Below are 26,780 nucleotides of genomic sequence, written 5' to 3'. Positions count from 1 at the left end.
CCCATAGTCCATTGTATCATTCTTATGCCTTTGCGTCCTCATAGCTTAGCTTGAGAACATATGATGTTTGGTTTTCCATTCCTGAGTTACTCCACTTAGAAGAATAGTCCCAAATCTCATCCAGGTTGCTGCAAATGCCATTAATTCATTCCATTTTGTGGCTGAGTAGTATTCCAGGAAACACTCTTTTGAAGCTAATCCAACCCTGAATAATTTCTAAAGCTTAACACATAGTCATAGGTGCTGAAGGGTCAGGCCATTCACTTTTACAAAATGGGACACAGAAGGCACAATGACATCAGAATTTCCTGACCCCCAAACTCTGCCTGCCTCAGATGCAACCTGAGGGAACTTGTTGAAGAATTGTTCTCAACACTTTGCAGGCTGTTTGATTTGGCTGTCCTACATTTTTTTTCAGCTCAGGTCAGAAAAATGCTTCTCAGAGCATTCTTTCTTTTTTTTTTTTTTTGAGATGGAGTCTCGCTGTGTCACTCAGGCTGGAGTGCAGTGGTGTGATCTCAGCTCACTGCAACCTCCGCCTCCCGGGGTTCAAGCGAGTCTCCCACCTCAGCCTCCTGAGTAGCTGGGACTACAGGCATGTGCCACCATACCAGGCTAATTTTTGTATGTTTCACCATGTTGACCAGGCTGGTCTCAAACTCCTGGACTCAAGTGATCCACCCGCCTCAGCCTCCCAAAGTACTGGGATTAGAGGCGTGAGCCACCGCGCGTGGCCTCAGGGCATTCTTACTTTGTTCTCATTTTCATGGGAAATTTGGGGAAGATAAACTTCAGGTATATTTTTAAGGGATCTTTCTATTCCAGTTGTATGGTAAAGTGCAGCTGTGGTGAGGTTGAGGGTATTTTCACTTTGGGGAAACATTTCCTTCCACATCACTGTTCATCTATTAAAATGCTTTATGTACTATATCTGGGCATCTAATAGAAAAAAAAAGAAGAGCCATTTTGCTCTTCCTGTAAGTTTTTCAGCAAGAAAGGGCCAGAAAATCTCTTTGGTTAGACATTAGAGCAACTTCCCTTAGATCGAGCAGGGATAAGGTATCCCGGAGCTCCTAAAGGTAGCCTCCTTTGTCCAGGTAGCCTGGTTGTCTGGGGGAAGGTCTTTAATCAAACGCTCTGGGTTCTGAAAGCGACGGTGGTGTGGATCAGAGAGATGTCAGAGAAGAGTGGCCAGCGTGGTCTCTAAGACCATGGAGGACCTGTTTTGTACAGCGACACCTTGTGGCCCTGAGAAGCAATGGCAGTGGAGGACACCGCGCCAACTTTCTGTGGGACAGCAAATTCTTCTTATTAGACAATTCAAGGGAAAGGTGAGGCTCCTAGAGGGACACTGTAGACTTCCCATGAATAATTCATGTAATGGCCTATGGCTAACTGGAAAAATGAAAGAAGTGAGACTTGAATTTGTAGCTCAGTTCATGTTACAAAGTAAATGACCTTTATGATGTTCTTACTCACTTTTCTCCAGTGACCAGACTATGAGAAAGGAAAGGAATTAGGCTGGCTGAACTCTTATCCAGCCTTTTCTCTTCCAGTTGATTCAAGCCATTGGCTCTACTTCCAATAAGTAGCAATAAGAAGAACTCTGGTAATGACAAGAGCCAACACACACTGTGACAACTCTATTCTAAACGCTTTCATTGTGTTAACTAACGTTATCCTGAAAACAATGTCTGAAAAGTATCTAGCTGTTTGTCTTTCAAGGCAAAGAACAAACTATAGAACCTTAAGTTTCTTAGCTGTATGCTTTCTGGCTTCTGATTTTCCCATCAGACAAGAATGAGACAACTTTGTGTCCCTGCACAGATAATACAAAAATCTCACCTGCAGAGTGGACAGAGTCCTGATGGCATAGCTAAGCAGCTGGAATTGAGGTGTAAACACCATCTTTCAGAGATATTGTCTGTTCTTGGTGTGTGTGTGTGTGTATGTGTGCCTGTGTGTAACACTTATGTCACCTATGTGCCAGGTATGCGCATCTTTTTTTTTTTTTTTTGAGACGGAGTCTTGCTCTGTTGCCCAGGCTGGAGTGCAGTGGCGTGATCTCAGCTCACTGCAAGCTCCGCCTTCCAGGTTCAGTCATTCTCCTGCCTCAGCCTCCCGAGTAGCTGGGACTACAGGCGCCCGCCACCGCACCTGGCTAATTTTTGTATTTTTAGTAGAGACGGGGATTCACTGTGTTAGCCAGAATGGTCTCGATCTCCTGACCTCATGATCCGCCCGCCTCGGCCTCCCAAAGTGCTGGGATTACAGGCATCAGCCACTGCGCCCAGCCGGTTTGCACATCTTAAGTCATTTAATTCCCAGCCCTGTGAGTTAGACTTTATTATTATCCCCATTTCATAGATGAGGGCAGTGAGACTCAGAGAGATTAGGTAACTCATCCATATTCAAAAAGCTAGTAGGTAGTAGAGCCAGGATTCATGCTGGCTCCAAAAACCATGATTTGTTCTATTGCCTGTGAATACATTAGATCAGGTAGGTGATTGGGAAGCTGGTTTTAAAGACAGTTTTTGTTTTCATGCACTTTGGAATAGAGCCATGAGGAAATTAATATCTATTGAAATATATTTGTAAGCATTAATTTGGGAACAACGGGTTTAAACTGCCTGCTATTTTATTATTATTATTATCAGGACTTTGAACTCTTGTAGGTTGTGGGTTGGAAAAGTGACAGATGCATCCCTTTCCCCACAGTGGGCTGCAAGGCCATTTCCCGTCTAGCATCCCAATTGTTACTCCTGAGAACTATACAAGTGTTCTGAGGTTAACTTGGTGAGCTTGTGAGATTTCTGGCTTTTTAATACAACTTTATTTTATTTTACTTTTAAGCAAAATCATGACTGCAAAAAGCAGTTAATATGACAGAGAGGACCCAGGCAAAGAAGTATTCAAAGGCTAGTCTTTTCAGGAAAAATAGAAGTTTCCACCTGCACTGAAAAAGGCAAATAGATTGGAGACATTGGCAATTAGCTCAATTGAGTAAAAACCATCAGAACAATCATTAATGGAGGTGCTGGTGTTAAAGAAAAGGCTGAGCCTAGGATGTTACTGAGTAGGACAAAGAATCCTACAGGTAGAAAGTGATATTCCTGATTCACGTTGACACTGTCTGTGTGGCTCAGCTGGACATTGCCAGTAAATTTTGGGGGAGAGTTACTTTCATGAACACTGTCTCTTTTTATTTTGCGTTCCATAAACTGCTTATTTGCTGCTGATGACTACACTAAAGTCAGAAGAGCAAAAAGTCGTGTCAGAAGTGCTTTCAACCTCTTTACACCATATTTCTGGCTTTTCTTTCATTTCTTATGGGAAAAGTTTATTTTGTTCCAGGCACTTATGAAGTTGTCAGCAACGGAAGCATGTGTAAATTTAGACAACTTCAGTTAAGTATTGAGAGCCTTAAAGCTGCATGCTTTAAAATTTAAACTGGTTAGATAAATAATGCTGCTATGTTCTTACAATGAAATAGAATGCATCCATGCAAAGATAGTTATTATGTTTACATGGATATTGGATAGTAAATAATTTTTTAAGATATAATAATGTTATTGTGGTTATAGTTTTAAACAGTCCTTATCTTCTCTAAATAGTTTTAAACATTTACAGATAAAATGATTTAATGCTTCAAAATAATGGGAGAGAGGATAATGCATAAATGAAATCAGGTTGGTTATGATATGATTGTTGATCTGAGCAATGGGTGCATAGGAGTTTGTTATATTATTCTTTTTCATAGAGATGTGGTTTTGTCATGTTGTCCAGGCTGGTCTCGAACTTCTGGGCTCAAGCGATCCAGCCGCCTCTGCCTCCCAAAGTGCTGGGATTACAGGCGTGAGCCACTGCACCTGGCCCATTTGTTATATTATTCTGTCTGCTTTCATAGGTATTTGAGCATTTTTATACTAAAAAGTTGAAAGAAATGAAGTCACACACAGCTGTACATTTATTGAGGTCGTGAAAGGTGCTCATAATCTTTTGCTAAATAAAAAAGCAGGTAGTCTATACAGAATTTTTTTTTCTGTGAAAAATACACGCAGATCCATGAATGCATAGAAAAATTGCTGAAAGTTGAGATGCCAAAATAGGGGCTATTCCTGCATGGGGTAATTATGGATAGTTTTATTACTTATTTATACATATTAATCGTTATTTTCTAGCTTTTCCAGACTGTATTATTTGTACATTTTAAACTTTTAAAAAAACTGGGCTTGGGAAATTGGCAGTATCTTCTAAAGCTGAGCATATGCAAACTCTGTGAGCCAATTATTTCACTTTTAGGTATATTCTGAAAAGAAGTATATACATATGTTCAGCAAAAAAAAAAAAAAAAAAGTATAAGAATGTTCGTAGCTTTATTCATAATGGCTTTAAAGTAGAAACAACCCAAATATCCATCAATACTAGAATGGATAAATTGTGCTATCCTCATGCAATATGTACTACGCAGACACTGAGAGAGAACAGACTCCAAGTAATAGAGGCAATATGGATAAATCTCAGAAAGACAACATTGAGTGAAACCAGGTATAATAACAGTGCTAACTGAATAATTCCATTGACTTAAAGCTCAAGACAAGAGGAACAAATCTAAATGTTACAAGTCAGGAGAGTGATTTTCTTTGGGGTGTTAGAGACTGGAAGGGGATATGAGGAGGTTGCCTGGGAGGCTTTGGTAATATTCCTTCTGATGCTGATGTGGGTTACATGGGTGTGTTTCAGGAAAATTTATTGGGCTGGATGCTGAATGATTTGTGGGCTTTCCTGCATTATATTTCAATTAAAAGTTCAAAAAAATTATAGAGCTTATTGCATGTAGTGTCCACTCTAAGTGGTGAACTGGTGCTTTACCGTGCAAGCCTGTAGTTACATCCATTAGTGTAATGGCTTGTTCAACAATCCCAACAGGAAGAGATTTAAAATTAAATATGGAAATCCTGGATGAACAGCTGCATTTGCACAGCTTCCGCTTATAAACATCCTGACTCCCCCCACCCCATATCATGTTTGCTCCAGCTGTCCCTAAAACATGGACCTCTAAGTTTCGGAATATGGGATATCTGGTGAACACACTGAATCTGGTGCTGAGCTCTGCCTGTAGCTGGGGTCAGGGAGAAATTAATGAGATCATGATCATATTGTAAAATAGTTGCAGCCATTCAGGGAACATGAATGATGTAATACATGCACCCACCATTTACCAAGCGCTTACCGTGTGTCAGGCATTGTTCTAAGTGCTTTGCATGTATTAGCTTATTTAATCCTCATCACAGCCTTGGGAGAGAGAGTACTTTGCGATTTCCACTTTGGAGATCAGAGAAATTAGGCAGCTTTTTCATTGCTGTGTCTCAGTGTGGTACACCTCTAAAGGGCAGTCCTAGCTTCAGAGCTGCCCTTGGGATTGGCCAAGGTCTCTTTGTGGCTCCATCACAGTTCACCTTCTCCTTCTGCCCCACTCTGCATCCCCACTCCCTCACAGGTGTCGATCCTGAGACTACTTCCCGGTAAACCCCTGCACACAAACTTCCATCTCAGACGCTGTTTCCCTGGGAACCCATCCTACAACACATACTAAGTGTCAATGGATTTTATATACAGATTTTATTTTTTATTTTAATTTTACTTTAAGTTCTGGGATACATGTGCAGAACGTGCAGGTTTGTTACATAGGTATGCACGTGCCATGGTGGTTTGCTGCACATATCAACCCATCATGTCATCTAGGGTTTTAAGTCCTGCATGCATTGGGTATTGTCCTAATGCTCTCCATCCCCCAGCCTCCACCCCCTGACAGGCCCTGGTGTGTGATGTTCCCCTGCCTGCGTCCATGTGTTCTCATTGTTCAACTCCCACTTACGAGTGAGAATATGTGGTGTTTGGTTTTCTGTTTCTGTGTTGGTTTGCAGAGAATGATGGCTTCCAGCTTCATCCATTTTCCTCTAGTTATTTTTCCCTTACTGGGAGAATCATCCAAGGTGTCTAGTTGGCTATATGGCCAGAAATGGAAGTCATGCCTTAATGACTAGGAAGTGCTGGACTACCTATATTTAAGTAGGTTTCTTTACTATTGGACTTTACTGAGCTTGACAATATCACTATGCACTAAGAATCTCTGGGATGGGGGTGCAGTTCACAGCATTTCTTAAACTTCTGTGACTACAGAACACTTTTCTTCATGGTGCATTTTGTAGGATGGGTGCCCTGCTCAATATACACTGGGAAACTTTGGGCAAGATGACCTGTTTGCTTACGGAGCTAAAATCTAGTTGGTCTCTTTAAATAATTGGCTCTCTCTGTTAATGACTTGGGAGAACAGAGGTCAGCATTGTTGCAATGATATTGAAAATGATAGAAGAGGGATAATTGCTGTTCGCTGTCAGCATTTTATCTCCTGACATTTCCTTTCTGACTGTAGCTGATCTGGACTCTCCCATTGGTAAATTAAGGATGTAAATGAATCAAATTCTGATCTGGGTACCCCCTTCTCCCCTCCATGTCTAGGGGAGTTACATATAGTGTGGAGTCCACTTTGGATAACAGTCTTTCTCGCTCTCTTTCTCTCTCACACGTATGTGCATGCATGTGCACACACACACACAAGTTTGATCAACAGAATAAATTCACCTAAAGACCTACATACCTAAGAGTTTCCTAGGGCAATGCAGGGACTGAGCTAACTCTTTTTTTTTTTTTTTTTGCCCAGAAGAGGGATGTATATAGTGTTTGTACTCTACAGAGTAAGATCTCATCCTGCATCTTCAATGATGAGGAGCATGTATTCTCATGGCCCAGGACCATGGAAGCCTAGAGAGCAGAAGATGCCAGAGTGATGTCCTCTAGTTAGTTAAAGATAGGTGGGGCTACTGGGCTCTGAATTCCTTGGCCTCATCTCTGTTCTCCAGGTATTGTAGGATCTAAGAAAGGGAAGCAGAACAGGGGTTTTTATGTACATCATCTCATTCTGTCCTTATTCATACACAAAAATCCCTGTAGGAAGGCACAGTCCCATCCCAAGAGGAGAAATTGGGGCTCAGAGAGGTGAAATGACCAGCCCAAGGTCACCCAGCTGACAGGAGTCTGGTTAGGTCTCTCTGTCTGCATAGCTCGTGTTTTTTGTTGCCACCCATGAATATTTTCAGATACTTTCAAGACAGCTAGCATAAAAAGACAGTGACTTCCTTTTATTGGTCTAGTCATATATTCCTCATCCATATTGTTCTCAAAAGTCCCAACAGCAGTGTGGAATAGATCTCGTGATCTCTCTCTCCCATACCATAGATAAAGTAACTGAGGTCTAGAGAAGTGAATTCATTTGTGTACAGCCACCCAGCTGATAACTGGTAGAGTTAGGCTTTGAACCCACAGCTGACTCTAATGCCAGAAGACTTCTGACTATGCTCTGTGAGCCTGCAAAGCCTTGCTATAAAACTGAGCACATTGCTTGCCATCTGGAAAAGAATTTTGGAATACAAAGTTTTGTGCAAAGCCCTGTGTAACAAAAGCTTCAGAAGTTCACAGTATTTTTGATGGTTAAATTTGAAAGCATTGTCCTCTAGTTAAATTCTCTTTTATTGGGGTCTTCCATGGCAGACTTTGACACAAGGAAAAGGGGAAAAAAAAAAGCTATTTACCCTTAGGAGAGAATAGCGTAAGAAAAGCAGAGAAAAAAAAAACCTCACCCTAAAACTATGGTTAACTACAGGTGTCAAAGATACATAAAGATACCAGAAACAGAGAAAAATGGGTAGGGCCTCTGGGTCACATCCAAGATGATAAAACCACAATTAACTTGAGACAGGTCCCTCCAACCCATAGCAGCAACGTACCTGTGGGCTGTGCAGTTGTGTTGACCAGTTCTGGGCTAAGAACATGAGGTCAAGTGTTTGTCCTTATGGGACAAACTAGTGACTCGTTAATGGCCACTTGCTGTCTGTAGGGTGTAAGGGAGATGTGACTCAGGGGGACTAAGGTCTTCTTTGAGTGATTCACAAGATACATTTCAGAAACCTTAACTATGCCTGCATTCAAGGTATTGAACAACATATAAATCCATGATCTTAAACAATCCTGGGGCTTTGAGGCAAGGTCTCAAGTCTGGGGGAGGGAATGGTGGGAAGAACCAGGGTTGAACTTCGAAACGAAGTTCTGGGTTACTGGCTATGGGTGTGGGGATCCTGAGTGTTGAACGATGAGATGCAGAAATGACTGAGAGCAGTCAGTGAATGCCTGAGATCAACAATAATTTTTCCAACTACTTAAATTCACTTAAAGGGAGCCTCATTCATAAAGGGATTTGGGTGAGGTCTGTTCCTCCTGCTGGTCCCTCATACCCCAATCCTCAATTTGAGTTAATAAGATGCCATTATGTGTATATATATATCAAAGTTTCCTTTTGAGATTTCTAATTTAGAGATGACAAACAAATTAAATCCCATGTAACCATTCTACTCCATGGTGGTAGCTGCCTGGAATGCTAGGCTGAGAAGGCTTTTAGAAAATCTGGGTTCGAATAAAAGAGTGTTGTGATCCATTAGTGATGTCTGCTCTGGGCACAGAAGAGAGAAGTGGGGATACATGTGCCACATAACTGTCATCGAACTTGCATTGTTTCAATGCAATTATTAGTTTTATCCCTTCTTATTTCAAAAAAAGGAGAAGCTCGCCCTACCTGCCAGCCAAGACACAAACCATATCTCGAAGTGACCATCATTAACACTATGAAACACCATTAATGCAAAAAGAAGCCCAAGAAATAGGGCTGCTGGGATGATAAAAGTGCCATATGTCTTCTTGATTTCTCTGCACTTTATGAATAAGGAAATCATTTTTATTGGGCTCTTTGGTTGGCAAACCAGCCTACTGGAGAGGTGATTATTTTAAGAGTACTTATTGGGGTCATAAGGGATATGAAAGGTCTCATGGAAATCCAAGATCAGAAATTCACAGAGAGAAGAACTGGAGATTTTCTATGGAAGATAGCTTCAGGGACCTGAGTAATGCAGTTAAAAGTATTGGCATCACTCAAGGGGATTTGCTTGCTTCCCTTTGCTTGCTGTGTTCTCTGATTTCCTAGTTGGCTTCTCCATCTTTTCTCAGTTTAAAGTATCTGATCACCTATAGTCATTATTCCCTGGAACCTCTGGCTCCAAACAGCTCACCATGGCCCCTCTGGCCTCCCTTTTTCTTAGTGTTTCAACCTCTGCTGGCTGCTTAAATGACATGTTTTCCACTTTACATTCCGAAGAGTGAGACTCTGATTTGTACAGATTATCTAATGATGTTAGCTCATGTCTCCAAAGCCAGTGCAGAATTAGCTGTATGATTGTGGTAGTCTGAAAAAATGGCCCCAAATCTCCACCATTTGTAGTGTGACTTTGCAGCTGTTTCCATTGAGAAGTAGAATCTATTTTTCCACTTTTAATTTGCTCTGGATTTATGACTTGCTTTGGCCACAAGAATATGGCAAAAGTGATGTTTTGCCAGTTCCTAACTTAAAGCTCAAGAGGTCTCACATACTTTCATTCTTTCTTAGGACCACAAGTCCTGGCTTACCTACTTGAGAGCAAGATACCATGTTGTTCTGCCCAAGACTATCCTAGGCCTACCTAGAGCCAGGTGACCTTCCAACATGTGAGAGAATCCAGCCAAGATCAGCAAAACTACCTCCCTGACACTCAGCTAATTACCGGTGCACAAGGGAGCCCATCTGAGGCTGGAGAACCTCCCAGTGGAACCATAGCCTCACAATCACTAATAAATGCTCATTGTTTTAAGTTACTGAGTTTTGGGGGTAGTTTGTTATGCAGCAATAGCTGACTGATACAATGACTTTGAGTAGATCTCTGAACTTCTCTGAGTCTTAGTTTTCTCATTTGAGAAATTAATCAACAAGACTTTTCCTGCCTGCCTCGGGGAAGATTATAAGATGCTATGTAAATACAAACTTCAGAGTATTTATTTAGTGCCCACTCTATGCCAAGCACTGAGCTAGACCCTGGGATTTGCAGGACAGGTTAATTCTTTTTGTAGGGCAACATTACTACCTCTTCCTTCCAGCCATAGACCAGTCATCAATAAGTCAAAGTGGACACTCCTGTTTGAATGGCAGTGGAAAAGGGAGAAGTTATCAGACTCACCTGGAAGGCCTAAAGCAATGAGCTAGCTATCTTATCTCTTGATTTACCCACAAATTAATTTATAAGCCACTTTACTTATTCACTTTCCCTACTAAGTTAATAAGCCTTTCCCCTTATTTTAACTGATAAATTCTAGAGATGGACAAGATAATTAATTCATCCCATCAATAAACACTTTCTTGGGACCATGACAGTGGACATGACATGGTGCATACTGTGAGATCTCCCACATGCTAGCGTGAGAGATGGAAACAGGTCACTGTAGAATGTGGATGCACAGTGCAGCCTTTTCCTTAGGCTCCCACATCCAATCCGTTAGCCAGTCTTGTGGCTCTACCTCCAAAGGAATCCTGAATCCATCCACTTCTCCCCAGTTCACTGCCGTTTCCCTGATTGAAGCCATTGTCATCTTTCACCATAGCCTCTATGCAGTGGATGGGATGCTCTTTTAAAAATCAGATTATATCCATCGCTTGCTCAGAATGCTCATATGGTTCTTGTGGCACTTACACTAAAACCCACACTTTTCATTGCAGCCTACAAGGCAGTGTGTGGGCCAGCCCTTAACCAGCTCTTCAATTTTCTCTCGTCTCTCTTATCCTCTCTCACTCTGCTATGGCCACCCAGCTCACCTCAGTTCTTCCAGCATTTTCAGCTTGTTCTGACTTTGGTACCCATTCATTTGTTGTTCTCTGAAATACACCACCTTTCACCGTGCTATGTCTTTATTGGGGTGGTTCATTCTCACCATTCAGGTATTGGGCCCAGGGTTCCCTTTATAAACAACTCTTCTCTGACAGCTGTAGCTAAAGCATCAGCTTCTTCATCACCACTATTTATACATCACCTGGTTTTAGATCCCCACCTTCAAATTCTGCTTATTTACGTGTTAATTTGATTGTCATTTTTACCTCATTATAATGCAAGTCATCATCTCTTATTCATCAAAGACAAGAGTCTTGTCTGTTTTGTTCATCTCCAATATATACAGAAATGCCTGGTGTACACCTGGTGATACCTCATACTCAATAAATATTTGTTGAAAAAAAATGAATGAGTGCAGAGGGCTAAAGAGGTACCAAGAAGAAGTGCCTAACCCAATTAAAAAAAAGAAAAAGAAAGAATAGCTTCTTTCTCTGCCCCAAATTCCACCTTTGTTATTTCTGATTACTTTGCTTCAGCTGTCTACCAAACACAGCTGGAAAGCAGTCTCAGACCTCGCAAACACATGCATCACCTGGACCCTGCTGGGGGTAGGGGAGAGTGGATAATTCATCACTGTTTATATGTAATTGCCTGGACCTAACTAAATTTTGCCAAGAGTTAATCATGGCTTCATGTTCAACATTTCAGTTGTTTTCATTGCAGAGATGTTTATTTTCCTTAAAACGTTCACAATGAAAAGTGCTGGGACCTTTGCAGGAAGGTATGTCATCACGCTTCAAGAGTCCACCAAGAACTGGGCACATACGAAGAGACTTTGATTGTCAACTTCCGCGAGAAATTCGGCAAGTTTGTGCATAGGGTGCTGCTTAGTGCCACTGAACATCTGATGGAACAGGCGAGGAGGAAAGCAGTTGGAATCTTATTCTTTTTAGCATCAGGTTAAATTGGCCATGAAACCAGGGATAGTGCCATTGAATTACAAGAGGGCTAAAATATTAAGTAAAAATCCAGGAGACAGTAAAGTAGCTTGGCTTAAGGTGGGCTAGTCTCTAACAGGAGGGGAAACAAAGTTAAGAAACAATGGATGGAGGGCCGGGCGCGGTGGCTCAAGCCTGTAATCCCAGCACTTTGGGAGGCCGAGACGGGCGGATCACGAGGTCAGGAGATCGAGACCATCCCGGCTAACACGGTGAAACCCTGTCTCTACTAAAAATACAAAAAACTAGCCGGGCGAGGTGGTGGGCGCCTGTAGTCCCAGCTACTCCGGAGGCTGAGGCAGGAGAATGGCGTAAACCCGGAGGCGGAGCTTGCAGTGAGCTAAGATCCGGCCACCGCACTCCAGCCCGGGTGACAGAGCAAGACTCCGCCTCAAAAAAAAAAAAAAAAGAAACAATGGATGGAAAAGTCAACATCATCTTTGTTAACAATTTGCCTCATTTAATACTGGGATATGGGGTCAGGGAGTTTGCACCACTTGGAGAGATGACTTCACTTTGAAAACATGGTGTTTCCTTCTGAAAGGGAATCCTGATTCCTTCCTTAATGTTGGTGGGATCCAGAAGTGTGGCCAGATGGAACGTCTCATTGTCGTTTCTTTCTTGCTTGCTTGTGGCTTTTCTGTGTGGCCTTTCCCCCATTCTCCTTTGTGTCGAGCAGTGGGACAGGCTAAGCGTGTCCAAGGAGAGTGTTAAATCTCAGCTTTAACGTTTAATGCGTCTGTTGGGAGTGACAGACTCAGCTGGCCAACTGAAGAGTGGCAGAACAACTGTTGCCTATATCATCTTTTATTAATAATTAATCCCCTCTATTCTACTGGGTTAGTGGGAGTTGGAACCTTTGTTGTTCTTGGGGCAAGTACCAGTGGTGTGCTGGTGAATGTTTAACAATTGGCTGTCTGTCGGGGGAAGTGAGCCCTGATTTGTAGTGCTTGCTGATTTCCACAGTGCAAATATTGTCATCATGGTGCAAATATTCCCACCAGTTGCTTTCGACCTGCCAAAGTGGTGACGTCAGTGAACACAGAGCTGGGAAGAGATTGGTGGTAGCACTCCTTATATACTATTTCCACCACATAGATACTACAACCATTGCTAGCCTCTAGAGCATAGCTATTAGCAAACTGTATAAAACAATTAGGAAGGGATGAGTTCTAAGTATTTATTACTTGTGCTTTAATAGAATGTATTTAATTGTAAATTCATATCATTAATTTGTAATAATAGCTGTGTTTAACAACTGGTTTGCAATTATAGATATACATTTATATAATTAATCTTTAACAATAGCTGTGTTTAATAATTGGTTCAATAATTTTCCACTGAAAATTTAGCATTGGGCTCTAGTTACAAGCTGGCACACCACTACTTTGTCACCCTTCTTAGACTGAGTTGAGTCTAGGTCAAGGCATCTACTGGCATCTATCTCATCAACAGCCGTTTGTCTACAGTGTACAGATTCTTGTGGAGACCCTCATTCCTCAGGCTCTAGATATTCTGATATATCTTTGCAGCTGTGGCTCTTGGTTGGCTTCATCTACCTGGTGGCTGATAATATTCAGCTAGTAAGAACTAACATGGTCATAATGGTTGGGTATGGCCAGAGTCTGTTATGACTGATTGGTGCCCATGAAATTCTGTATTTGGAATCTGTCTTCTGATCCAATGTCCCTGCTGCACTATTCCTTGTGAAGCCTGGAACATCCTCCGGGCAAAGCTGTGGAACAGAGTGCAATTCCCTTTTGGGAGGCTCATCCCCCACCGTGCCATCTTCTTTCTCAGCTGTTTGCTACCCCTGCTGTCCCTACTCAGATGGCTGTTGGATTCTTGATCCTATGTGTCACCAGTCCCTGGGGCTCCAAGTTTCCCAAGGCATCAGTCTCAAAAGTCCTCTAACTTGGTTTCAAGCACTGTAGATGAAACTGTCATTGCAAAATTGTAACAATGAAAGACATCTGACTTAACCAACTCCATCTTGCTTCTAACCTCCAACCTGTCCTTGTTCATTCCTGGGCATAAGCTGAACTATGGAGGAACTTAGTTTATGGTTTAAAAACAAAGGGCCGGGCGTGGTGGCTCACACCTGTAATCCTAGCACTTTGGGAGGCCGAGGTGGGCGGATCATGAGGTCAGGAGATAGAGACCATTCTGGCTAACATGGTGAAAAACCCCGTCTCTACTAAAAACACAAAAAAATTAGCTGGGCGTGGTGGCGGCCACCTGTAGTCCCAGCTACTCGGGAGGCTGAGGCAGGAGAATGGCGTGAACCTGGGAGGCAGAGGTTGCAGTGAGCCAAGATTGTGCCACTGCACTCCAGCCTGGGCTACAGAGTGAGACTCCATCTCAAAAAAGACGATAACAGCCGTGTCTCAAAACAAACCTCCTTTTTGCCTGGGGACTAGATTGTCTTTGCAGGACTAATAAATTAGCCACAAGACTAGAAATTATGGTTTAGGAGTCATGCAGCTGGAGGCTACAAGATTCTGACCTTCCCTCAACTGCTCCTAAGATCAGTGCTTGAGATATTTTGCAAACCCCGTACTTGATGGATCAGCTGGTACCACCCAGATGGATAAACTGGCCCATCTAATCTTGTGGTCCCCACCCAGGAACTGACTTAGCACAAGAGGATAGCTTCAATTCCCTATGATTTTATCTCTGACCCAACCAATCAGCACTCCCGACTCACTGGCTTTCCCCCATCCTCCAGATTATTCTTAAAAACTCTGACCCCCGAATGCTCAGGGAGACTGATTTGAGTAATAATAAAACTTTGGTCTCCCACACAGCTGGCTCTGTGTGAATTACCCTTTCTCTATTGCAATTCCCCTGTCTTGATAAATCAACTCTGTCTAGGCAGCAGGCAAGGTGAACTCACTGGGCAATTACAAATTCAGGTAAGGTGAATCCCCTATACAGAGGCCAGTAGGTCTGAAACTAACAGAGGATCCTTGTGGCTCTAAGCCCTAAATTTGGAGATCCAAGTTCAAATCCTGCCTTCAGAGCTCTGCAAGGGAATCTGAGACTAGGCCCTGCTGGCCTCTTTGAGCTGGATCATTCTCTGCAGGAACATCCCAGCATTGACTCTTATGTATTAGTCTGTTGGAGCCACCCTCACAGAATACCACACCCTGAACAGCTTAAACAACAGACATTTATTTTCTCACAGTTCTAGAGGCTGGAAGCTGAAGGTGCAGGTGCCAGCAGGGTTGGTTTCTCCTGAGGCCTCTCTCCTAGGCTTGCAGATGGCTGTCTTCCTGCTGTGTCCTCATGTGACCTTTTCTCTGTGTGCTCATGCCTGATGTCACTTCCTCTTTCACAAGGACATCAATCACATTGGATTAAGGTCCCACCCTTTGACTTCCTTTAGCCTTACTTGTTTCTTTAATGGTCATGTCTCCAAAAAAATTACATTGGGGCTTAGGGCTTTAACATATTAATTTGTGTGTGTGTGTGGTGGGGGGCAGGGGCACAATTTAGTCCATAACAATTATTGGGTACTTGAAATGTGACTGGTCCAAATTGACATGTGGTCTAAGTATGAAATGCATCCCAGATTTTTCATCATTCATTATTTTTCATCCCTTCATCACTTTTCATCATGTGTTAGAAAACATAATGAAAAGCATCTCCCCAATACATTTTAATACTGATTACATGTCAAATGACAGTATTTTGGAGGTACTGAGTTAACAATATTATTAGAATTACTTTCACCTGTTTCTATTTACTTTTCTTAGTGTGGCTACTCAGAAGCTTAAAATTACACACATGACTCAAATTATGTTTCACTAGACAGTGTCTAGAGACCCTCAGATAGCCGACACAGCCATCCCCTGCAGTCAGTGGGAAGATGGCCCTCTGGGACCCTCTCTTCACCTCTCCCCTAGGTCCTTTAACTCCTTTCCCTTCCCCCACCTTCCAGGAGTCCTCTTGGGCTCAGTCATCAGTTCCATCAAGGTGTGCTGCTGGATGGGGCAGGGTGGAGATTCTGGTGGCGGTGAAGAAGGGTGGCTTTCAGAAGATGGAGGTGAAGGGAGAGGGTATCTCACTCTGCCTCTCACTGCATCTGGCTCAGAGTGGGAGATGTCTAAGATAAACAGAACTTTCCCACTGCCTAGGTTACCCCTCTCAGCATATGTCTTACGTGTTTTGTGCTAAAAGAGTCTTCATCTCTTACTCTGTCTTGAGTTGCTTTACCAAAAGTTTCATTTTAGGATCCTATCTTGGGGTGTTCCAGGTCTCAGGAAAGAGTTAAGGGAAAGGAGAGAAAACTTCCATCTCACCACACAGAGATGATCAAAACATGGTCCTGGGCCTCAATCATCAGGGAAGGAAGGAATGGGGAGTGAGGAAAGATAGGAACAGCCTTGTATTCAAGGCCATATGAGGGGCACTTTATCTGCTTTATTTCCCTTGGTTCTTCTAACAACCTCCTATTATTCTCATTTTACAGACAGGGAAAGAGAGGCCCAGAGAGTTCAAATAACTCCCCCAGCGTCGCAGCCAGCAGGTAGCAGGACCAGAATTTGAGAACGACTCTGACTTCATGGTATCATCACGTAGGTCTGGAGTGAAAAGGGAAGGTTTTCTGGAGCTTGGGGGAACGTTCTTGAGTTGGATTCAGGTCCAGGAAGAAAAGCAGAGGGAATTCTAGGCAGGCGGCTGGAGGCTGGCATGGCATGGCACATGTCCAACCGACAAAGTGATCCTGCCCTCTGCTCCTCCCAGAGTTACCCTCCTGTAAGTCTTCTGCTCAGTGTTCAGGATTGGGGGATGCTGGGACTGGGCAAGGACTTGTAGGCCACACCCCATAGCCTGCTTATGCCTGTTGGGTTGTCTATGGATCATTCCCTGCTGGGCTCACTCACCGGCTTCGTATAAGGTCCTTTTTGAGGTTCATTATTTCCTTGTCCATATACTTGATGCTCTTCATTGGCTTGTCTGGGACCTGAGGAGAAGACAGGGGGTGAAAGTAAAAGGAGTGTTAGTACGACGGTTCCAAATGGATGTTAGTACAACGGTTCCAAATGGAGACAGGCACAGGAGGCTCATGGGTTTATCGGAGATGTATGGCTAGGTTTAAGGGGTCCTGGGTAGCACAGAGTCTACCTTGACACCAAAGAGGGGGCTGCTGTGTGACAAAGTGGACATGGTAAGGGCTTTGGAGACAGGTGGACCTGAGCTCTGACCCTGGTTCTGTCTGGTGACCAGCTGTGTGACCTTGAACAAATTACTCAACCTCTCTGAAGAATTTGGGCTTCAATTTCTTCAGTGGAATGGGGGCATAACTCCTACTGTGTTTTGAGGATTAAATTAATTGCTATATTCCTCACTGATAGCAAGCATTAGATAAATGGAAGCTACTACTGTTAGCATTATACTTTAAAGCAAACAATTAGTCATTAAAATTCACTATTATTGGTGGTGTTGCATCTGATTTGGAGAGCTGAATCTTGTCAACATAAAGATGCAAATGTACTCCCCCTCTCTTCCTGCCCCCATAGCAGAGGTTTATGAATGAATTATCCAGATAATTGCTCGCGGGTTTTTTCTTTCTCCCTATTAATTTGCCTTGACTATACCCAGGGGAAACCTCACATTACTCAGAAGTTGATACATGCTCAATATAAACAAGAAAGATAAATTAACTATATTATACTATTATTATTATTTTATTTTTTTAGAGACAGGATCACACTGTCACTGAGGCTAGAGTGCAGCTCACTGCAGCCTCGAGCTCCTCGGCCCAAGTGATCCTCTTGCTTTAGTCTCCCAAGTAAGACTAGGATTACAGGTTCAAGCCATCATACTTGGCAAATTATATTTTAGTAAAAAAGTCATTTTTCTCAACCTGCAGTTTAGAGAAACAATAATCAGAATATTACCTGGATTATCTTGTCTTGAAATTTTCCTGCACCTTAGGATTTTTTTTACGTAAAAAAATACTAGGAAATTATGGGAAAATGGGTGTTCTCAGATAAAGTTGGTAAATACTTTGTGCTGGCATTTCAGAAGGGCTATTCATCAATGCATACCAGATGCTTTAGAAATGAGCATGTCCTTAGATCCAACAATTCTGCTGTCAGGAATCCTAAGGAAATATATTTTCATGGGCGTAGAGGTTCATCAACAAAACTGTTCACCAGCATGCTGCTTGTAATAGCAAACTATTGGAAAACAACTTTACATCTCACAAAAGACAGGTTAAATAATTATGGTGCATCTACACAATGGAATACGATGGAGTAATTAAGTATAATGGCAACATAATGTAAGTATGTTTATTGATATATAAAGATGTTTGATTTATTTGAGTCAAAAGATATGTTACAAAGTAATATTTATAGCACGATTCTATTTTGGTTTTTGAAAAATGATCTATGTGGATATACACATATCGAAGATATGAAATGACATAGCTTCAAAATGCAGTGATTTTCTCTGGGGGTGAGATTATGGCAGGTTTTATTTCTTTTTCTTAGCTGATGTGCATTTCCTATAACTTTACAATAAGTATTAATTAATTACATAATGAAAGAGAAAAGATTTAAAAAGTAAACGGCAAAGTGAAATTTGACAAAGACTAGTTGGTAGTACCGTACTGAGAGTGTTTTTTGAAGGCAGGGTAAGAACAGGTTGGCTGCTCACTAACAGAAATCCCAATATCTATGTGTGGGAGGAGGCAAAGTGTTTTCTCTGCAGCCACTATCAGTGAAATTGGGCTACAGTGCCTACTGCTCTGGGGCTTTAAAGTGTAAAGTGAAAGTTGAGAAGCATAGTTGTTTCAAAGTTGAATGATGTTTGTGGAAGAGTTGGGTGGGAGACAGAGTGGGAGATGAAGTGGAGGAAGGAACTGTTTCTGGCCTGCTTGATTCCATTTTTCTCCTGGGTTGGCCAATACATGTTCCCATGTAAGGCAGCACAGATGAAGGGTGAACAGTCTATGGCAATTCCACAGAATATTTGTAACTGTAGCTATTACTTGCCCACTTGAGAAAGTGGGGCCAGGCATGGTGGATTATGCCTGTAATCCTAGGATTTTGGGAGGCTGAGGTGGGAGGATGGCTTGAACTCACGAATTCAAGACCAGACTAGGCAACATGACAAAACCCTGTCTCTACAAAAAATACAAAAAAATTAGCTAAGCATGTGGTGATGCATGCCTGTAATCCCAGCTGCTCAGGAAGCTGAGGTAGGAGGATTGCTTGAGCCCAGGAGGTCAACGTTGCTGTGACTGGAGATAGCGCCACTGCAGTCCAGCCTGGGTGACAGAGCAAGACCCAGTCACAAAAAAAAAAAAAAAAAAAAGGAAAAAGGAAAGTATAAAGGATGCAACACAAAACAAAACATCTGAATAGCCTTGAATCAGGTCAACTGGATAGGAAACAATGAAATCATTTACAACCTTTGTCTCTTTGGTTAATATTAGTAATGAATTACAGGTACTATATCTTGCTCATCTCAGTATACCAGGTGGCCTCAACCCTTGGCTGGAAATTGATGGTAGACCTATCGGTGTTCATCTTGAGGGGTGGGTGAAGCGGGTGGAGAGACCACCCTCTAACGAGGCATGTAAGGAACTCCAGGAGTACTTTCCCAAGCTTTTGCATAATGAACATTCATTTGTCTCACACATCCAACATCTGTTCACTCTCCTTGTTGATACCAGTTAGTTCTCTGGTTAGGCCCTTTGCCTTTCCTTCACTCAGCACTTGCATCTTGGGAGATGCTCATGGTACCAGCAGCAGGGGAGGCCCTGAATGACTGAAGCCAAACAGCACAAACCACCCCTTGTCAACCTGTTGGTTTACAGATGGTCATGTGACCCAGTTTGGGCAAATGAGATGCAAGCATTTTCTAGGGGCTTCTGGGAAGCACAGGCAGAGATGTTCTCTTTCCTCACTGACTAGAAATGGGAAGCAGATAGCCCCTGGGAGTTGCTCACAGCCATTTTGTGTCCATGAGGGTAGCCAGCCTTGGGCAAAGATGATGTGGAGGAAAGGCAGAGAAGAGAGTCAGAGAAAAACTCATCCCATGGTGCCTTGTTGAAATGATCAAGCTTCATTGGAATCTTGACTTTCCACGAACATTTCCTTTATTATTTATAACAGCTTAAATTAGGTTTTCTGTTACCTGCAGCCACAGAATTCTATCTGAAATGCGTCCCTCTCTTAGGAGTAGCAAAACAGCTAAGAGACTGAGACTTCTTTTAACTAGTTATTCTTCCTTTCCCAACACTGCTTTTGAGGTATCAAGATCAGATGACCCCAATTCTGGTATATTTTACAGTGAAAGCAATGAGATTGGCCATGTTGAGATCAAATATTTGAAAATGAGTTTGTCTGTCTTTCTAATCCCACTTATTCTGGAGAACCTCATTATATGTTTCCCGCAGGCCCAAAGTAACTTTCCAAAAAGATGCGTGAACTAAGCATATTTATAAATGAAGGAAAAATAAGCACATCAGAAATTTTCCTGCCAGATAATTTGAAAACACGTGATTGAAACTGTGTTTTATGCCATGGTCATGTCTTTACCACTCTCCTAAACATCTGAAATTTCACCTTCTTCGTGAAACAACTGTGATAATGTCCAACATTCAAGCATTTGTTTTTCAAATGTCACCTGATGATAGTTGCCTGGGCACCAGGAATTCACATCATTGTGTAGGAGTGGATTTGTATCAACTGGGATTGGTACTGAATTGTGTCCTCAACTTGACGCCCACTTTAGCAGCATGAGATGCACCCCCCAAAGCCTCACAACTATGTCAGCATTTAAGTGGATTCTCAGGAAACCATTTTTGTCAAAGTATAATTTTATAATTATAAATGTAAGTTTATGATTATAACTTTATAATTATAGTTTTGTTTAATTAAAATTATAATAAGCCAGCAGAAATAACTAGTTCTCAGAACATTTACAAACATCATTTGATATTAAATGAAAAATAACAAGTTAAATTAAAAGTTAATAAGTTAACAAGTTAAATAAATAAGTTAAATAGTAGATTAAAAAGTTTATAAAACATTCAAAAATCACTCTCTACAACCTTTCTAGAGGGCAATTTAGACATATGTGTGACAAGCTTTAGAAATACATATCCTCTTGCCTCAGCCAAGGAAATTATGTCTCCAGGATGAAAAGATTTATCCCTGAGGATATTTATCACAGCAATGTGAATAATAGTGAAAAATACCTAAATGTCCCACAATAGCCATTGTGGGGATAAATCATGGTCTATCCAGACAGTGGTATGTGAATGCATTTGAGTCTTGGTGCTTCCACTTAGTGCTGCTATGGCTGTTTATTTACTAATGTGGAAAGGTGGTAATGGAATGTAATTTCAGATGACAATGCATGCTACAAAATATAAAGATAGTAGATCATAGAGAAGCTCTAAGATTTATACTTATAGGATCTATAGAAATTCCCAGAAATGTATGTGATCTAATACAAATTAGGTTTTAAAATATTGACATATGACAAGGCATATATGTACTAATATAACAAGCTGGAAGTAAATGCAATAAATTGTTTATAGAGATGTTATCTCAGGGCATTTGAATTATAGGCAATTAAACAATAACTTTTTGTTTTGGTTATCTTTTTTCCTATTTTTTCTACAATTCACGTAGATTAATTTTAATAAAATAATTGCATTTTTCATGTTTGTAAAGCAATTTTGACTAATTCTCTCAAGGCAGGCAAAGTAGAAATGTTTAATGCCAATTTAAATTGAGTCATCTAAGAGTCTGGAATGATGTAAGCTAATAGTTTATTTTAACATACTGGATCAGGCAGGGTCTAGGCAGGAAATCAGAATTCATGACAGGTAGTTCAACAGAGGGAATTTAATACAGGGGAGCAGTTACAAAGGTGTTGGAAGAGCTCAAAAGTCACATAAGGAATGGTGAGGCAGAGCTCAAAAGTCACATAAGGAATGGTGAGGCAAGCTAGAGATTAGCGAAAGGAAACCTCTACCATCTCCAGGGCTGGAGGAATTAAGGGAAAAGGTGGACTTCAGAAGCCCTGGAATAGGGCCACTTGGCATAAGCTAGACTCATGGAGGAGATGTAGTTTTAGATAGAGGTGCCACCATAAGCCGAATGAGAGAAGGGATGAAATGCCCTGGCTTCTGCTTAACTCTCACCCTTCAGTTCCTGATGGTGCCTCCTATTGGCTGAACCTACTTGGAAGCCAGCTGCAAGGGCACCTGGGAAATGTCGTTTGTAAGGATCAGCCCCCTGTGGGAGCAGGAAATGGAGATGAGAGTGAAAGCAAGTGATTATGGGTACAACTTATGCAAATGCCTTAGCCCCAGGCCACTTTGGGACTACAAAGCAGGTCCTCCTCCCCTTAATTTAATCAAGGATCCCTTTACAGATGATAACTTTGGATACTCCTTTTGATCTTAACCCTGAGGTTCCCAGAGTTTTCCGTGGCTAAAATGCATATCCAGAATTGATCATGCCCCTCACCCCCCAAAAAAACATCAAAAATCACGATTCTAGGGTATTCAGAACCCTCCTACTTCTCCAAATTTCTTCAGATCTTTGTAGATCACCTCCCCTCCCATCAAAACTTACCTGCTCTACCTCCCACATTGTTAGATCTTTATACTCCTTACTGACACTCATTCATGTATCTCCCTATCCAGGTAACTTATTTGTAATACAACCTCACATTTAATATTTTAATCTGGTTTTGACACTAATTAACATTGTATTATGTTGTGTTGGTGCAAAAGTAATTGCAAGTTTTACCATTGAAATTCACTGGCCATTGAATGAATGCCAAAAATTCATTTGCCATTGAAATGGCCAAAACCGTAATTACTTTTGCACCAATCTAATAGAAAATCAGGAAAAGTTAAAAAATTAGGAGAAAATAAAAACCAAGCAAAACCCCATCACTATCTGACACGGTTTGGATCTGTGTCTCCACCCAAATCTCATGTTGAAATGTAATTCCTAATGCTAGATGTGGGTCCTTGTAGGAGGTGGTTGGATCATGGGGGTTGTTTCTCATGGTTTATCACCATGCCCCTTTGGTGCTATCCTTTCAATAGTGATTTCTCATGAGATCTGGTTGTTTAAAAGTTTGTGGCACCTCTCCCATCTCTCTCTTGGTCCTGCTGCTGCCATGTAAGATGTCTGCTCATGCTTTACTTTCTGCCATGAGTAAAAGCTCCCTGAGGCCTTCCCAGGACCAGATGCTAGCATCATGCTTTCTGCACAGCCTGTGAAACTATGAGCCAATTAAATCTCTTTTCTGTATAAATTACCCAGTCTCAGGTATTTCTTTAGAGCAGTGTGAGAATGGACTAATACACCGTCTCTGTAGATATCCTTTGTTTTGTGCTCTGTGATGACTCCAAGCCTGGTTGATTGTGATTTTCTGTCTTTGCTTCCCTTGGATGTGTCATCGGCTTCAGAGCTTTCAGTTTTTCCATTGCTCTGCAGAGTACAGGTGATGACTCCATTCTTTGTTTCCTAGAAAACAAAGTCAAGTCTGCCCTGCCCACCTTTCCTACAGCATGTGTGAACAGCATCCTTTCTCTTATCGACCCAATGAGTTTTTGAGAGCAGCATCGTGAGAAATACCGTGTGATGTCCTGTGATGTACCAGGTTAAAAGGTGGTAATTGGGGGTAGGGGCCTGGGAGGGGTGGAGCACGCACGGACTCACAGTGGACTCTTAGATGGGGATGGTTTTCTTGGCGGGTGTACTCACATTTAATATTCATGTGCTGGGGATGTTTAAATAGTAACGTCCGGAAGTGATGTGGTTTAACCTGAAAGCTAAGAAGTGAAGTGTGGTGGGAATGGATGGAAAGATGTTTGCTGTCAGAAAGACCTAGGTTTGAGTCCTGGCCCTGTCACTCAGGAGTTCAGTGACCTTGAGTGAGGTACCATTACTCCCCAATCTCAATTTCCCCATCTGTGAAATGGAACTAATGCCAATCCTACCAGAACTAATGCCAATCCCCGTCTGTGAAATGGAACTGATGCCAATCTCCTATGTGCTCTGCACTATCCCAAGTGTGTTCTTATATGAAATAGATGAGTCCATTGAATCCTTGCCATATTACTATTCCCATTCTATAGGACAGCAAGAGGAGGCTTAAAAAGGTGAAACTGACTTGCTATTAAGTGACAAAGCCTGGATTTGAACTCATGTTCAAGTGCCACTGAAGCCTGTGTTCTTATTCACTACTCCATTCTGCATCCCCATCCCCCCCTTGCCCTATTTTGCATAGTGGGAACTACCTGAGGGGCAACAGTTGCTAGCTATTGATTTACAGATACTGCCTCCAAAATTCTTCCACTGAATTTTGTTAGATTTCATCATAAAGAATTTAATATGGCAGAAAATCAGAATGATTTGTTGAAGGTCACGGCCGGAAAGCCAATTTTCTAAATATCTGTTGTTCTCTGTGTTTTATGAAAGAATGTTCTGAACTCATCTTTGTTATTCCTTAAAATATGATCTACTTCCTAGAATCAGATTAAGATGGAAATGAATTCCTGTTAAATGTGCCCGAGTTGATACAGACATCAGGGAAACAGCTGGGATGCTCCGTCGAGGGGTTGGGGGGAAGGGAGACTGAAAAGACAGCATTGAGAAGCAAGCACGCTGATTAACACATTTCAGACTCATTGCGGAGAAGCTGTAAAGAACAGAGTAGGCGGGATCATGGCAGGAGTACACACATGAACCCGAAGACCTGAGCTTGCACACGGATGTTTAAGTTTTTGGTGGCTTTAAAATTTTTATTTTTTATTTTTGTGGGTACATAATAGGTGCAAATATTTATGGGGTACATGAGATGTTCTGACACAGGCCTGCAATGTGAAACACATCATGGACAATGGGGTATCCATCCCCTCAAGCAGTTATCCTGTGAGTTATAAACAATCCAATTACATTCTTAGTTATTTAAAAATGTAAGTTATTATTGACTATAGTCAACCTGTTGTGCTATCAAATAGTAGGTCTTGTTCATTCTTTCTATTTTTTTGGTACCCATTAACCATTCCCGCCTTCTGCCCCACTTCCTCCACTATCCTTCCCAGCCTCTGGGAACCATCCTTCTACTCTCCATGTCCATTAGTTCGATTGTTTTGATTTTTAGATCCCACAAATAAGTGAGAACATGTGATGTTTGTCTTTCTGTGCCTGGCTTGTTTCACTTAACACACTTAACATAATGATCTCCAGTTCCATCCATGTTGTGGCAAATAACTGGATCTCATTCTTTTTTTTGTGGCTGAATAATGCTCCCTTTTGGTGGTTTTATGGTGATGATGGGCAGTTCCTTTTGGGGAGAGTGAGTTTTTTTTTTTTTTTTTTTGTCATAAGAATATAAGATGTGTACCTACCTATGTAGAGATACCTAGAATTAGTGACCTCATCCACACACAGATCCTTCAAACTGAAATAGGAAATATACTATAGAATTAATTAATAGCTCTCCTTGTTGAAGACAGGTTGCACCTTTTATAGTATATTTTGATCCAACCTCTTTCCCCCCCATCTTCTTATGGACCCAGGAGAAAAGAAGTTGGGGGTCTGTGGATTGGCAGGGAGAGGTGGTGGAAGAAGGCACTGTCATCTGGGGAGACGAGCAAGTCCTCTACTGAGAACTAAGGGGAGACAAAGCAGCAGGAGTCCTCTGGGAAGAAGAGGAGAAGGAACAACAGTCCCTGGGAAGGAAACTTCTGATACTCAGCGCCTGGTCCAGGGCCTGGCTCTGCATTCTTTCTGTCGTTGCTGAATGAATGAGAAGATGAAAGCATCACAGTCTCAAGGTTTAACCCCACAGGTTAATGAGTTGTTACAAAGGAAACGAGGTACCCATATAACGGTGAGGTCTGTCGGACACCACTTTAACCATCACAGCTATGCTTAGCATCACCATTGACAGGACAAATTCTTATCAGGCACACCTGAAGTGATGCACTGGGAAGGGCACAGCATCGCCTACGTGGTTACGTCACCTACAAACATGTCCTGCCCCAGAGGTCCAATCTGAATCTAATCATGAGAAAGCAAAAGTGAAGGAAAAATAAAAAGTGAAGGTCATTTTACAAAATAGGTGACCTGGACTCTTAAAAGATGTCAATGTCTGTGTCCACTGGGGCCTCTGGGAAGCAGACACGGAGAGAGGAATACAAAATGCTCACTGGGGGTAAGCCCTTGAAAGAGAAAAGGAGGAGGAAGTGGGATTTGGCAGGGGAGCCGTAGACCATGATGCAGATCTGACAGAGTCCAGCCAATGCAACAGGGAGCTCCAGAGCAAAGATTGCTTGATTGAGTCCAAGCACAAGCAGAAATGGCCAGTGCCAACTGATGGGGAATTTCTGGGGAAGATTCTGACTTCTGCTGCATGAAAGCTACTGTGGATGCTGGCAGTGTCAACAGCTGGAGACTCTCAGCTACCTGTGCCTCCTGCTGGCAAGTTCTTTCTTAGAAAGAAATCCAAGGGATACACCTCTTTGTCTTCTAACAATGTCATAAAAGAGGAAGAAGGCAGAGGATCTGTTTCTTTAGGACACCAAGCGAACATAACAACTAAATGCAATGCATGGTCCCTTGATTGAATGCTGGGCTGGAGACAAGGCTATAAAGGGCATGACTGGGATAACTAGGGACATTTGCACGTGAACTTTATGTTAGATAATAGCATTGGGGCTCACGCCTGTAATCCCAGCACATTGGGAGGTTGAGGTGGGTGGATCACCTGAGGTCAGGAGTTGGAGACCAGCCTGGCCAACATGGTGAAATCCCATTTCTACTAAAAATACAAAAATTAGCTGGGCATGGTGGCATGCACCTGTAGTCCCAGCTGCTTAGGAGGCTGAGGCAACAGAATCACTTGAACCCAGGAGACAGAGGCTGCAGTGAACCGAGATCGCGCCACTGCACTCCAGCCTGGGGAATAGAGTGAAACCCCA

The 26,780-nt window shown here is 42.1% G+C and overlaps 1 protein-coding gene across 1 annotated transcript in view; it reads right to left on the bottom strand.

The window, feature by feature from the left end:
* The window catches only part of CCDC60 (coiled-coil domain containing 60), a 210,346-nt gene that overhangs the window by 98,797 nt on the left and 84,769 nt on the right, over nt 1-26,780 (bottom strand). Inside the window, exon 2 of the mRNA XM_011928720.1 lies at nt 16,690-16,769. Coding sequence (XP_011784110.1) covers nt 16,690-16,769 — 80 coding nt within the window. The remainder of the gene's footprint in view (nt 1-16,689; nt 16,770-26,780) is intronic.

Source organism: Colobus angolensis, unplaced genomic scaffold, assembly GCF_000951035.1.
Source record: "Colobus angolensis palliatus isolate OR3802 unplaced genomic scaffold, Cang.pa_1.0 Scaffold79, whole genome shotgun sequence".
NCBI classification, from domain to species: domain Eukaryota; kingdom Metazoa; phylum Chordata; class Mammalia; order Primates; family Cercopithecidae; genus Colobus; species Colobus angolensis.
Note: the sequence above shows the minus strand (reverse complement) of the source record. Positions and strands in the feature narration are given on the sequence as shown.